Source organism: Dinoponera quadriceps, unplaced genomic scaffold (genome assembly GCF_001313825.1).
Source record: "Dinoponera quadriceps isolate SergipeBrazil2010 unplaced genomic scaffold, ASM131382v1 scaffold37, whole genome shotgun sequence".
Taxonomy (NCBI): domain Eukaryota; kingdom Metazoa; phylum Arthropoda; class Insecta; order Hymenoptera; family Formicidae; genus Dinoponera; species Dinoponera quadriceps.
Window position 1 is genome coordinate 630,179 of NW_014554446.1, and position 13,142 is coordinate 643,320.

The window sequence follows — 13,142 nt, forward strand, 5'->3', positions numbered from 1 at the left end:
AATTGGCGCGCGCGCGCGCGCGCGACGAGCTGCTCCTTCCGTGACGCTTATCGTCGGTCGTTAAGAGGCGCGTTCGATAATTGGAGCCGTCTCTTCGTTTCCTTCTAAATACGCCGGTTTTTAATTACCGGTCACGCTTTAGGCTCGATATCTCACCTGTCAATACTTGACAGCCGTCAGGCTGTCTCACTACCGTGTCTGTGTGTTTCTTTTTTCTTTATATATCAACTCGTTGAATGAGAGCTGCGGCTTCTCCGGTGATTCCAAAAGTGATTCCAGTGAATTTTTTCTGCCGGACTCCATTCGATGACGTAACCGTTCCGATGTCAGATTTCTCCGCCACGGGGATTCAAATTAAATGTATATCATTCTCATATCAGAATTAACGTATAAATTGGAGGGGGATAATCAACGATAACGATCTTTCAAGGCCGGACTCCTCTGCGTAGAGATTCAGATATCTCACGTCCCATCGTTCGACCCTTTGATCCTCCTCCAAACAGTCGTACAAATCGCAATCCCGTCGCGGTCGACGAAAGCAACGACGTCGGGGAGCGTCGTGACGCGCGCAAGAGCGCCGCGGGCGGCGGTGCCGAATTGCGGCAAGGTGTAAAACTTTCATCCGAATCGGGTGTCCGATCGCAGGCAGTCGTCGCGACTTTCTACGACGCGCCGCCGCAACGGCGGAATGCGCCCGCAGCGGTTATACGTGCCCAACCCCGGCTTCGGTCGTCCACCTACTTTCGATCTAAGGTGCGTCGCGGATTCGGCAGCTCCCGTGTGTACCGTCCGCGGTAAATTTCGGTCATCGAACAGTCGCGATCGCGTCTGTCTCGGCGTAAACCGGCCGGGGGAGACCCGAGGGGGTTCCTCTCTCTCGCGTGCGCGGTTCCACTCTCACCGAGAGTCGCCGATCTCGACGTTCCCCGAGGAGGACTTTCTTTTTCGCACGAGGTTCGCGACCTGAATCCGCACCGACGAATCTCTTCTCTTTTTTTTTTCCTCCGCTCTTCTTCCTCCTCCTCTTGCCCTCTCTTTCTCTCGTACCTCTTCTTCCCGCCGGGTCCCGACAAGCCGCCGATCAAACGCGATGCGCCGCCACTCCATTTTTGCGCGATTAATTAAATTTCGGGCAATCTCGACTGTCCGATATCTCTCCTCCCTTCCTCCCCCTACCCCCCTTCGCTGAGAGCGCACAGGTGCGTTGAATAAAAAAATTGGGTGAAAGGGACCGAGTCTCGGAATCACGCGAAGTTTGTTGCATAAAATTGCAGTCGAGTCGGAGTTAATTAAAAGTCGAGCCAATCGAGTTAATTCAATTAGGAATTCGAATCGTAAAATTTAGCCGACGGTGAAGAAAGTTAACGAAGAGTAAAATGTTGTTCAACGAACAGGTTGATCCAATTGCATAATACGAATAATTCTAACTCCGATGGAATGTTAAATGCGTCAGACCATAAATACACCACCGAGAATTTATGATCGGCGAGATCAGGATTCGTGATTTAGAAAACGGCCCGTTTCTTTTTTTGGGGCCACGTGCTCCTTAGAGAGAGAAAGAGAGAGAGAGAGACACGCTCCGAAAGTCGCAAAGTGAATTCAGGCTGGGCTGCACGCACGAGACGAGCGTGAGGGTGCGCGCAGGATACACCGCAAGATTACGGGCGAATTACGTTAACGGGCGGAAAGGTAGTTTTTCATATATCCTCGATCGTTTGCATGCATTAAACGCGCGACGTAAATGCGCCCTCCGGGCGGCCGGAAGGGCCGAGAATGGATCGACGTTACCGGAGGCGGCACCTACGGCCAGTCACGACGTCGTCCTCCCGGCTCGTGACACGTAAAGCGGTAATTACTAACGCAGGATGCGTGGACACGCATTTCGCATGCAAACACGCCGCCAGTAATTAAACGATCCCGAAGCGCTTCGACGCTCCGTGTACGAGCGCGCGCGCGCTCTAACCAGTCGCTGTCGCTCGCGTTACGACTCGTAGAACACGACAAAGTTGCGCCAAATGATTAATTAAAGGTATGCGACGAGATCCTGCAAGACGATCATCGCACGCACACGCGATCGCACGTCATGGACACGCATATTATGTAGGGGAATCGACGTGACGAGATTCGGCGAACGTGCGAAGCATCGAAACGATCATTCGGGGATCCCCGAATTGGGAATGCGAGACGAGCCATTAAAAATTCATCTTTCCGTGTGCAATGTCTAAAACGGTCCCGTCGGAACTGCTCGAGTCGGGTTAAACGAACTGAATCTCAAAATCGTGTATGGCGAATCAACTGTCCTAGTTTCTTCGGTAAAATTATGATGTTCTTTTAATTGTTCTCGCTCGTTTATTCACTCATTCATTTGTAATCAGAGAGAGAGAGAGAGAGAGAGAGAGAAAGAGATAGAACCGTTTTATCAAAGCAAAAAATAGAAAAGAGAAGAAACAGAAGAAAAGAGAAAGGGAGAGAAGAGCCGGCTTTTATTTCAATGTGTACCTGAGGAACATGCAAAGTCACGGAGAATTCTCGTTTGGAAAGCGAGTACGAGCGTTCCGTCGTCAACCTCACGGAAACCTCGGGGAAGAATTTTCTCCAAATAATGTGCGCGACAATTTCCTGAATTCGACTCGTTTCCTCTCGAGACGTGTCGCATAGCCTCGTGTCTTCCCAGACAATAGGAACTTCGGCGGCATTCAAATCAGGCAGTGAGAATTTTTCCCTCCCCTCTCTTTCTCTCTCTCTCTCTCTCTCACACTCTCTCCGCCTCTTTTTCTCCTCGGTGAATTCCGAGTGTCCTCCCGGGCGCCACTCGATCTTCGTTTCCGAGGATACTTCGGAGCCCGTAATTACCGGATGCCTTTTGCGCCTATTTGGCCGACGCACTCTGTAATCTCGCGCGCATTACGGCGCGGGTACGATGATCGCGATCGCGAGCGCGTATACGGCACCTGCGCGTCTTATCGCCGACAGATGGTCTAACCTTACGATTCCTGATTAATTAAAGCTCCCAAGTCGGTGGCGGCCGTGCCGGGCTCTTTAATGAGCTAAAGTACTGCTCGATATATACCGATTCACAGTAGCTATGACCACGTGCGATATATTACCCGCGCACCTATGCCCGCTTAATAACTCGTCCTCTCCCTTGTGCTCTCTCTCTCTCTCTCTTTCTCTCGTCCTCCTTGTTCTCATTCTCCTCCTCCTCTCTCTCTCTCTCTCTTCTTCTGTTTTCCCGTCTTCCTTTCTCCCTTTCCCTCTTTTCCTTCTTCCCTCGTTCTCTCTCTCTTTCTCTTCCTTCTCTTCTTCCTCTGCCAGTTTCCTCGCTCTTTCTGCTTACCTTCCTCATCCCGCGCACGCGGTCTTCTTTCTCGCTTTACCTTCCGCTCGGAGCCTCTCCTCCGCGCCCGACAAGGAAATCGCGAGAGGAGAGGGAACGGCATCCGAAGGATCTCAGCGTCAATTAAGCAAGAGTTGCGAGACAGGCCTAGACGTATACCTACTCGCACAATCTGCATTTATCTCGGCGAGAGTTACAAGAGCCGTTCGCTATCTACTGCCGTGGTACGTACGAAAAGTTAGTCCGTGAGTTAGCCCCGCTCGTCTCGTGTTTCGCGCTCGCGCCCGACGGGAGTCACGGAAGAGCGGCGAACGAGCGATGCTCTCGTTAATGATCGCGGCTCGCGCAGGAAAATTAGCAGCTCGCGCCTCGCGAAAGCGCGACCTCCCGTTGGGAAATTCGTGGGTCCCGTCGTGACCGAGCGATTAACACCGTGTTCGTAGCTCACGATGCGGGAACGGTGTCGGGGCTTCTGCCTGTTTAGGACAGACGACGAAAAGTTCGTTTAGCCTGGCCTTGCGTTTACTTTCAGGAGAAGCAAAATTATCCTTTGCGACAAGACAGATAAAGTTGATTCAGCCTGGTCGCGTTTACTCATGGAAGGAGGATTATCCTTTGCGACAAAAGTCTCCTCGAAGCAGCGGCCGCTCGCGACCCTCCCTCCCCCCGCGCGAATCCTCTCGAGACTCGCTCACCGATCGGTGTTTCAGCGTCACTCGCGGAATCCGGCGGAAAAAGCGGCGTAAATCGAGGGATGCTCGCTCGTATACCGGTTTCGACGCTCGGCCGAGGGTGCGCGGGTCAAGGGTCAGCCGAGTCGAAAGTCGACGCTGCCCACGGTGCGCGCGCGGCTCGCTCGGCCGAGCGTTTTCACCCGCGCGTGCGCGCCCATTGTGCGTTCCATCCGATCATTATTACCACGATCGAGCCGCGGATCTAGCCGAGCTAGACGGGACGCTGCTCGCGCGAGCCGAGCCGCGCGCGCTGATATATGGTAGATCGGGGGTGAGATAATATCTGCGGGCAGCGGGCAGGTTGCCGCGACCGGTCGTGGTAGCGCGGCGCGCCGCAGGATTTCCACGCGCGCCGCGTCGTAACGTTATTACTTTCGAGCAAAATGTGAAAGTTGGAACACGCCATTGTGTTCGGCCGCCGCCGATTCAGACAGGGTGAGCCGTGGGTACACGAGCGCCTTTGTTTCCCACCGACGCGGCGAACATCGCGATTTTTCGCGAGCCCGCGTCGACGAGGAGACGCGTTTCGCCATCAGCTGGCGCGTTGAATCAATACCGGTGGCGTCGGGCCCGATGTGAAACGCACGCGAGGGTTACGATGCCGATTGCGCGAACGACCACGTCGTCCGCGCGCGCGAGAGCGTTCTTCGCGCTCTTGAACGCTTCTCTTGGGAAAAGGGGAGAAAAAGGTAATTGTATGTTGCCGCAGAGAAGGCACACTTCGTGCGTCTTTCTTCTTTCTCTGTATTGTTCAGAGGAGAGAAATATAGGGGAGAGCGGGTCAAGTCGGCCGTGCGTTTTTTGTCGGTGTATTCATTACAACGGAAACGGAGTAGAAAATAAGTCGCAAAATTTTCCTCCTAAGGCGTTGCGGAAAATACGCTGTGAAAGAAACATTTCAGATATGTCTTGAAATTTTTATTTACTGTCAATATGTCACTCTTGATATTATACGTTCTTTTTCTACTCGATAAATACAATAATAATGATAATAACAATAATAGTTGTTTTATTAGATATACAACACGATTACTAAACTCACAATCGACATGCGGATAACAAATGTATGTTAGTTGTATCGTCAAGAAGTGCAGCATCAGCTTTACAGCTGTTATCAATACTTTGCCTTCCCTTTTCCTTAAAGAAAATGAATAAAATAAAATAAAAATAATAATACATAATAAATTACAAAATAATGAAATTATGCGAATATTCCGGTTAATGTGCAGAATATGAACTGTATCGGATAATCAATATTCAACGTTGTATGATTTGACATAACGGAACGCAGAGTAAGAATCAATATATTGTAATATTTGGCTACGTGATACGAGAATGCCGAATATTTAGGTTATGATTATGATTATTATTATTTTTATTGTTGTAATTTTTATCGTTATTTCGGAATACCTTTTCTACCGTTTCCCTCTTAATAAACGCACAAACGAAACGCAAAACCAACTAGACTCAGTCTCCCCTGTTCATCTATTCGCGACGATCGACGCATTTTTGACGTAGCGTACACTCAACGGAACTCGTCATGCTCGTCAATCAAGTACGTAGGATGACACGGGTGACGCGTTTCGGACATTTCGACCGGCTTTTATTACCGGAATAAACTCTCGTTGTTTCGCACACTGTGCTCTTCAGCCGGTACCGGTTGTCCCTCCCGAGCCCGAGGGCGCAACGGTTAAATTCCAGCGGGCGTTCTCGCGTGGCGGAATGTCTCCCCGCGAGATCCCCGAGCGGAGGAAGAGCGGGCTCCTTAACCGATCGAGAGGAAGACGGAGAGAAAGAGAGAGAGACTTGCCTGAGTGAGACCTTCCGGGAAATTGGATTGGCATTTTGTTCTTTACGAGCGTCCGCGAGAGCCGCCGCGGTTCTACAAGGTAGGACGTTCCTGTCGGAAGACCGGCCACGCGATTATACAGGGTGGAACGTTGCTGCCGATGACGGAACAAGCGCCTGTATCGCTGTCCCGATCGAGCCCGAGAGATTTCTACCTAGCTTTGAAATGCATTTCTCAAATAGTCACTCAAACACACGCGACCGCTCCTATTTCGCTTCATTTTATTTTATATTAAATATAATAATGAAAATAACTTTATTTACTTTTTTTTTTTAATAAAAAGAATCGCATCTCTCTGTATATTTTGATCGGATTATTGGGATCAGATGTCCTCTGGTCGGTAGCTGGAATGCGCGGTTGCGCGAGGCGAGCCATCGCGAGGAAGGACAGACTTGTGACGCGGGCAGGGTGGAACATTGCTGTCGGAAGAGGAGACACGCGCTCCCTCATCTTGCGAGAGAGACAGAGAGAGAGAGAGAGAGAGCCAGCGATATATAATAACGACCTACGGCATCGCTCCCGATCCGGTGAGCTCCCAGGCTTTATCCGTCTTACGTCTCGATTACTTGAATACTCGATCCAAATGCGCAGCATGCGGCGAATGATACTTCCGTAACGACAGGACGAGCGAATGCGGAGCCAATCTCTAATGAGAGGTCGCGAGAGAGCGCGGTTCCGTTTCGCGAGAAAAAAAAGAGAGAGAGAGAGGAGAGGAGAGGAGAGAACTTGACGATGTTCTCGCCGATGCTTCGCTCGCTCGACAAATCCCGGCTTGGCATAAATCGCGCGCGCAAAGAGAGACGCATCGTCTCTCCCGTTGTGCCTGGCGTCATAAATAAATGGACCGCGAAAAGAAGAGAGAGAAAGAAAGAAAGAAAGAACGAAAGGAACCACCCAGCACGTCGCGCGATCCGATCGGATCGGATTGTCGGCTTGCACGCGCGCGCAAGCGGCATTTTTGCCGAGACACGCGTTGCAGCAGGAAGCGCATGATTTGTGCCGACAATCGCGACACGTGGGCGTATGTATATCGCCCGGGAATACAGCCCGGGTCCGATTCGAGTTCCTCGATAGCCGGGGCTGCCTCTATTCTCTATCCTACATCCTAGGCGAGAGCGAGTGAGTGAGCGAGCTATCGCGAACGAGAGACGGCAGACGGAGAATCGTTCTTCCTATCCTTCCAAGTTCGATGACTCTCGGCGATGATCATCGCGAGGGGGCAAACGTCCTCCTCCCTCCCGCTCTGCCCTTCTCCACCTCTTCCTCCTCCTGCTGCCTTCTCCGCGTTCTCTCCGTGGTCCCTTCGCGCTTCGTCGCCCCCCTGCGCTCCTCCTTCTTCAACCTCCTCCTTCTCTTCCTCCTCCTGCTGCTGTTACTCCCTTCTCCCCTGCTTCGTCTCCCCATGGTCTCCCTACGCTCGAGTTATCATAACCGCCGCCATCCGTCATGCATCACTTGCCACTTTGTGCCCCGGAGAAGCCTCTCTCGCCGCGGCACGACAATCGCGCGATTCCACCGGCGAGAGCCGTCGACGATGACGACGAGCGAGCGAGCCGGCGAGATATCGCCAGGTGTGATCGCCAGACTTCTCCCTCGCGATCGCTCGATTCACTCGCCCCCGACGGGGAAAAGAAAATCGGCGCGACGTCGTGTCGGCGAGACCACCGGCGTCAGGCGGCGGCTCCGTTTGACTCGTGCTCGCTCGCGCGAACCGCGTGAATTTCAAAAGCACACCGTCGCAGGTGAAACTGTGAGAAACACTCTCGACGCTTTTTCATCCCGCTGATCCGGCGCGATATCGATCAATCCGGTTCCCGTTTCACCGCCGCGCGTGCGGAAGTGAAACGTTCCTGCGTTGAAGTTTGAGCCTCTGTGTACGCTCCGTACGCAAATAGACACGCGTGATGTGCTTATGTGCGTCGAGAGTATCTCAATTATACCAACGAAATTGTTTTTTTTTTTTCCGTGTAATAAGTGTTTACCCAATTTTTCTCAAGTGGATATTGCAACGTGTAGCTGCTGATAATGCCGGTAACACATACAACGCTTTTAATTGCAACGGTAAAGTAATTATTAAAATGTAACGTTTCGTTTAAAAAATGTTTTCGCAGGATCACTTTTTACTCGAAGGAAGAAACAACGAATTGCTTAGCGATTTTAATTCGACTTCCTCCCTTCTTTTGATAAATACTGCCCGAATGCACATTTGCAAATCTTTATATATTGTTTTTTCCGTGTGTTGCGAGAGCACCTCGACATCGGCATCGGGAGAACGCGATCCGCCTCTCGGAGGCGACTGCGAGCGCAATATTTCAATCTGAATTTTTCGCGAATACTAAATCCGCGCGAGCGCGACAATTCGCTCGCGATGCTTTATTTTCAATCAGGAGAAAGACCGAAAGAGCTAGAGCTAGAGAGAGAGAGAGAGAGAGAGAGAAAGAGGAGGGAATAGGTAGATGTGCTCAGGGAAACCAGTTTTCCACGCTATCGCTTCTATACCGTTGAATGCTAGATGCATTAATAAGAGCCGCCTTACTCGTTTTGCGTCGTTTACCTTAACGACTTGGCGTCCCGGCTTTTCTTCGGCGCTTTTCGCACCGCTCTTACTCATCCCGGGTTAGCGGTACTACCGGTCGCTCGATCGACGGGTCGCGTGTGCAGGTTGGGCACCTGCTCCTGTACCGGTGAATGGGGAAGAACTTACTTTAGAAAGACGCATCCCGAACCGTTCCTCTTCTCTCTCCCTCTCTCTCCCCTTCTCCCTCTCGCCGCGTCCTGACACGACTGACACGAGGTTAAGCCACGTCTAACTGTAAGATAACCGGCCTGCCCGGATCGTTCGGCCAGCGCGCGTACGTTTACCCTACTCTTTTTCCATCCCTCTGCTCCTCGGAGGCTCGTAGGTCCCTCTACGTAGTTTATCAATGGCCTCGCGGACCGCCGTCCTTCGCTCGGCACAAAGCGTTGGAAAGTTATTGGGCAACGGTATATTTTTTTCTCTCTCCCTCTTTCAACGAGCGTAATTCGCTAAAGCGCCTCGTGATTGAAACGTTCGCGTTAATACTCGCTTCGGCCGTGCCGTAGTAACGTGTTCGCGTGTGGGTGCGGAATAATTGTGCTTTCCACGAGAGTGACTCGATGCGTGTCGGGTCGCGAATTAAAACACGCCGATGCCCACGTGGAGCAGCAGCACCTTTGATTATGACACCGGCCGCAGGAGCGAGCGAGAAGAGCCGTGCGCGGTTTTTTAGAATTATACATTCGCAGCCGAATAATTTTCCATTAATGAGTCGATCGTGAATGGGCGCCGGCCCATAAATCCTGCCGTTCGCGGGGAAAATATTAATTACATGTATCGAGAGCTAATGCGACCGCGAGTTATTATGCAAAGGTAATCTTATCGGGGTGGGATTTAAGGCGGGCTGCGACGTGTTTGCAAATTGATCCTTCGCATTAACGTTTAATTATAGCCCCTTAATCGTCTCATGCAAAAGCACCGGTAAATTAATATGCGGGAGTATTTTTGATACGGGCGATTTAAGGGGAATTAGAACAGGTTTGCAGATTGACCGTCTTAATTGGCTCTCTATTCACCCCGATCATTCTGTTAAGCATTTAAGCTCGGCGTCTCCAACATTATATAAGCGTCGAGTCTACGTATGTGTCTGTGTTTGGCCGTGCGTTCCTTTTTTTTTTCTTCTTTACAGTCTGTCCAACCTGTTCTGCACGTAAGCGACACTCTTTCGCGTCATTCACTCGCGCGATCGTCGTATTAATTCGCATTCTTTTTTTACATTTTATTCCCCTCCGCCGACAATGCCGTTCAAGCCGATTCCGACGGATCGCTCGGCGCTTGCACTTGACGCGATCGTCTTCCAAAAAATCGCGACTCTCTGGTCGCGCGTTCAAGGCTGCCTGCCGGATCCAATTAGATCTCGTCGAGTATCCTCGGACCCGCGGTCTCAGGCGAACACGTTAGATAATTGGTCCCCCCTTTTCTGATCCCTTCCAGATGCAAGATGAATGGCGAATCGTGCACACCATAGAGACGCCAGGTAGGCATAGAAATGGGCAACAACAGCAGCAGCTCCCATCAATATTGCGCGTCCAATGGGCCGTCGCATGAGATTGGACGCGGGTGGACGCAGTCGTTCCCCCGGGAGCTGGCCAGGCATCATCCTCAGCAGCCGGGACACAAGGTCCTGCCGGAGCCGCCCAATCAGCGGCTGCGCGCCACCAATAATGGAAGCATCATTCACAACGGGGGAACCATAAGCGGCCGCAGGCCGCCGGCCCTCACGCTTCCGCACGACCTTAATAAGGTAAGGATTCGCGGCGGCGGCTTTTCGAGTCGCGCTGATGACGTGGCGTGCCGAGAGCGAGCGCCGCTCGTTTCGCCGCGCACTTGCCTGCGTCCGCGGGCGAAACGCGCGGAAATTTTCGCGCGCGCGGCTCGGCGCGAATCCTCTCGATTAATGACCCTCGGTGTTACCGGCGCCGCTGACGTCGGCGGTGATCACGCCGGCAACGACGGAGTTTTGCGATGCGATTCGGGACGGGCGAAGAACCGCGTAAGACGACGATTCGATAACGAAATTTTAAGAGGGAAGGGGTAATATTAGCATCAATATTACGAAGCTTCCAAAAAATTGTGACCGATAACGCTTGGTGTATTAAAAAATATTAACTTTTTTGCAAGCGGTGGAAAATAATTTTCTCGCAATGATCGATCTGCATTGACTTCCGTCGACCTGTTTACCCGAGTCGAAATTCTGGTCTTATGTTAAACTTGTAATTCTGTAACACCATAGGAACTAAGATAGTAAAGTAAACTCAATTTCTATTCTAATAATAATACAATTGACTCCTATTCTGATCCCGATGATGTCATAAATTTCCGCTCTCGTTTTTCGTTTCCGATCTCCAATCGTTTCCGAGCGCCAAAATAGATTGTTCGAGGCAGCAATAAAATAAAATCTGTAGAATTGAAGGTTCAAGGGAGAAGGTGATATAGTGTCAGTATCGTCAAAGTAGGTTTTCATTGGTCTATAGGCCATCTAAGTAGGCGCCAACTATTCTTAAGAGCGTTAAAATATCGAACTCAGGTATTCTTCTCATGGCTGGAAATCTAAGAGTCTCAGAATAATTGTTGATGTTATCTACTTGCGTCTCTCGATCTGTCCCGGTTCGATATTCTTATTTCGTGCCCGGAAAAGACCTCCTTCTACGAGCACGGAAGAGTCGCGTCTTCCGTCGTTTGCAATTCTAGCGCGGGTAATGCGGCGCCCATACGGAATTCGCGCGTGTCTTTTGGCCGGACGCCAATGCGTTACGTAGTAACCCGGTTAAGAGAGTATTCCGTAGGAGAACTTTTTACCGCAAATTCGTGAAATGTATCACGCGGCCTTCATTGAGCGCTTTGTGCACCTGGTCGCACAAAGACGTCGGTTTCCCATCCGCCCGCTTTGTCATGGCATCCCGTGCTCTGTGCAGCATTTATTATGAGCGTCGGCAGGAAATCGTGCGCACACTTTGCAAATCAACAATGTAGGAATAAATGTAACACACTTCATCCATTTTACCGGCTTTACGTAACAACCCGGAGAAAAAGAAATGTCTTTAACCCGTTACGCGCGCATTGCTTTGTTCTGATTAATACACTGCGCGTTCGCTGATGAATTTTTATTGTGAGAGAGTTAGTTGTAAATATTTCCTGGCTCTTGCTCGCATCTCTCCTATATCGTGAAACGTTCGAGGTGCAGACAGTCGCGAAAATACTCAAAAGGATTTTTTCAAGACGTCGAGTTCAAGAGGTTCTTCAAAACGCCGAGGAAAGATTCATATATTAAATGTAACAAAAGATGTGATAAAATAAGTTGCTGTAGATTTTATTTCTGGTTACGGGATATTAATTGCGGACGACATCGGACTTGCCAGACGCAATTATGGAGATATTTAAGTTTACTGTACTTGTTAACTTCTCGCTTAAACTTTTAATTCTACAGATTTAATTTCTATAATTATAATTCTATCTTGAAGTTATTAATTTTATTTAATTTTAATACTGCTCAGAAGTTCCCGATATTTTGATTATTAAATTCATATAAGTATTCAAAATGATCTATTTTGATAAAAAAAAAAGAAAAAAAACAGCGGAAACGAAAATTCCAGACATCTCAGAATGGTGAAAGTAGAAGTAAATTATATCGTTCAATTTGTTTTGCTATCTTAGTTCCTACTGTATTGTAGAATTAAAAGTTTAAAATAGGATCACAATTTCAGGTTGTAAAGAGACTGCATACCGAATGCATACAATTAAACACGACAGCAAGTTTGACGAAACAGTTTACTCCACATTTCGTTTCCGATCGCGGAGAATTCATTGCGATACAGGCCTCGCCGGTTGCGAGGTGAGAACGCCGCGTTATCGAGATCCCCGAGACGCGGCGTCCGTTCCCATGGAGCACTCGATTATCCTCAGAGCGTGTCCTTTCGCCTGTCAGCAGGGAATATTCCGCAGTCGCAGCACCTCGGCGTCGAACATTGGCGCGTCGCGCGGCCGCAGGCTCGAGCAACACCGTTGCTGCCACCACCGGAACGAGTCGTGCTGCATGGAGAACGAGATGCAGGAACTCAAAAGGTTCGGCAGCGAGCCTGATCTGCGGTACTCGCCTATGGAACGAGAGGCACGTTGCAATGGGAAACAGCACGCGATGGAGCACCGGCACTGCGGAAGCGGGCATTATCCTGAGAGGGACTCTAGGGAGCGAGAGAGCCGATACAAGGGCAAGAAAAAGTACAAGGCGCCGGCGCCGCCGTCGAACGGCCTCGTGGACGGTTCCTCTCCGGATTCCTACAGGTAAGGGAGTCACCGACGTTAGCAAATGATGACCGTCCGCGCTTATCGAGACGTCGAAAGTGATTAGGTCAGTCACAAATTCCGGTTCGATTTTCATTGAACAATAATCATACAACACTGTGCAACAAGAAACAGAAACTTGGAATTTCGTATCTGGTCGGAATTTTAATTTAATTTTAATTTAATTTTAATTTAATTTACATTCTGTTTTAAAAATTAAAAAAAATTTTAATTTAGTTTAAATTTAATTTTAAAAGGTAAACATTTAATTTAAATTCGACGTCGAAAATTAACATTAATTTTAATTTAGTTTAATTTTAGTCTACGTATACCGGCTAAGAGAGCGTTCCGCTATTTGTTCCG

General features: G+C 49.7%; 1 protein-coding gene across 6 annotated transcripts in view; it reads left to right on the forward strand.

The window, feature by feature from the left end:
• The window catches only part of LOC106749893, an 80,359-nt gene that overhangs the window by 57,656 nt on the left and 9,561 nt on the right, over positions 1 to 13,142 (forward strand). For 4 of the 6 annotated variants that reach the window (XM_014629812.1, XM_014629846.1, XM_014629839.1 and 1 more), the window contains 2 exons: positions 9,933 to 10,242; positions 12,424 to 12,779. In XM_014629812.1, the coding sequence (XP_014485298.1) occupies positions 9,988 to 10,242; positions 12,424 to 12,779 (611 nt within the window). In that variant the 5' untranslated portion in view covers positions 9,933 to 9,987. Of the gene's footprint in view, positions 1 to 6,246; positions 6,448 to 9,932; positions 10,243 to 12,423; positions 12,780 to 13,142 lie in introns of all 6 variants that reach the window. The other 2 variants (XM_014629821.1, XM_014629830.1) reach the window with 2 other exon arrangements.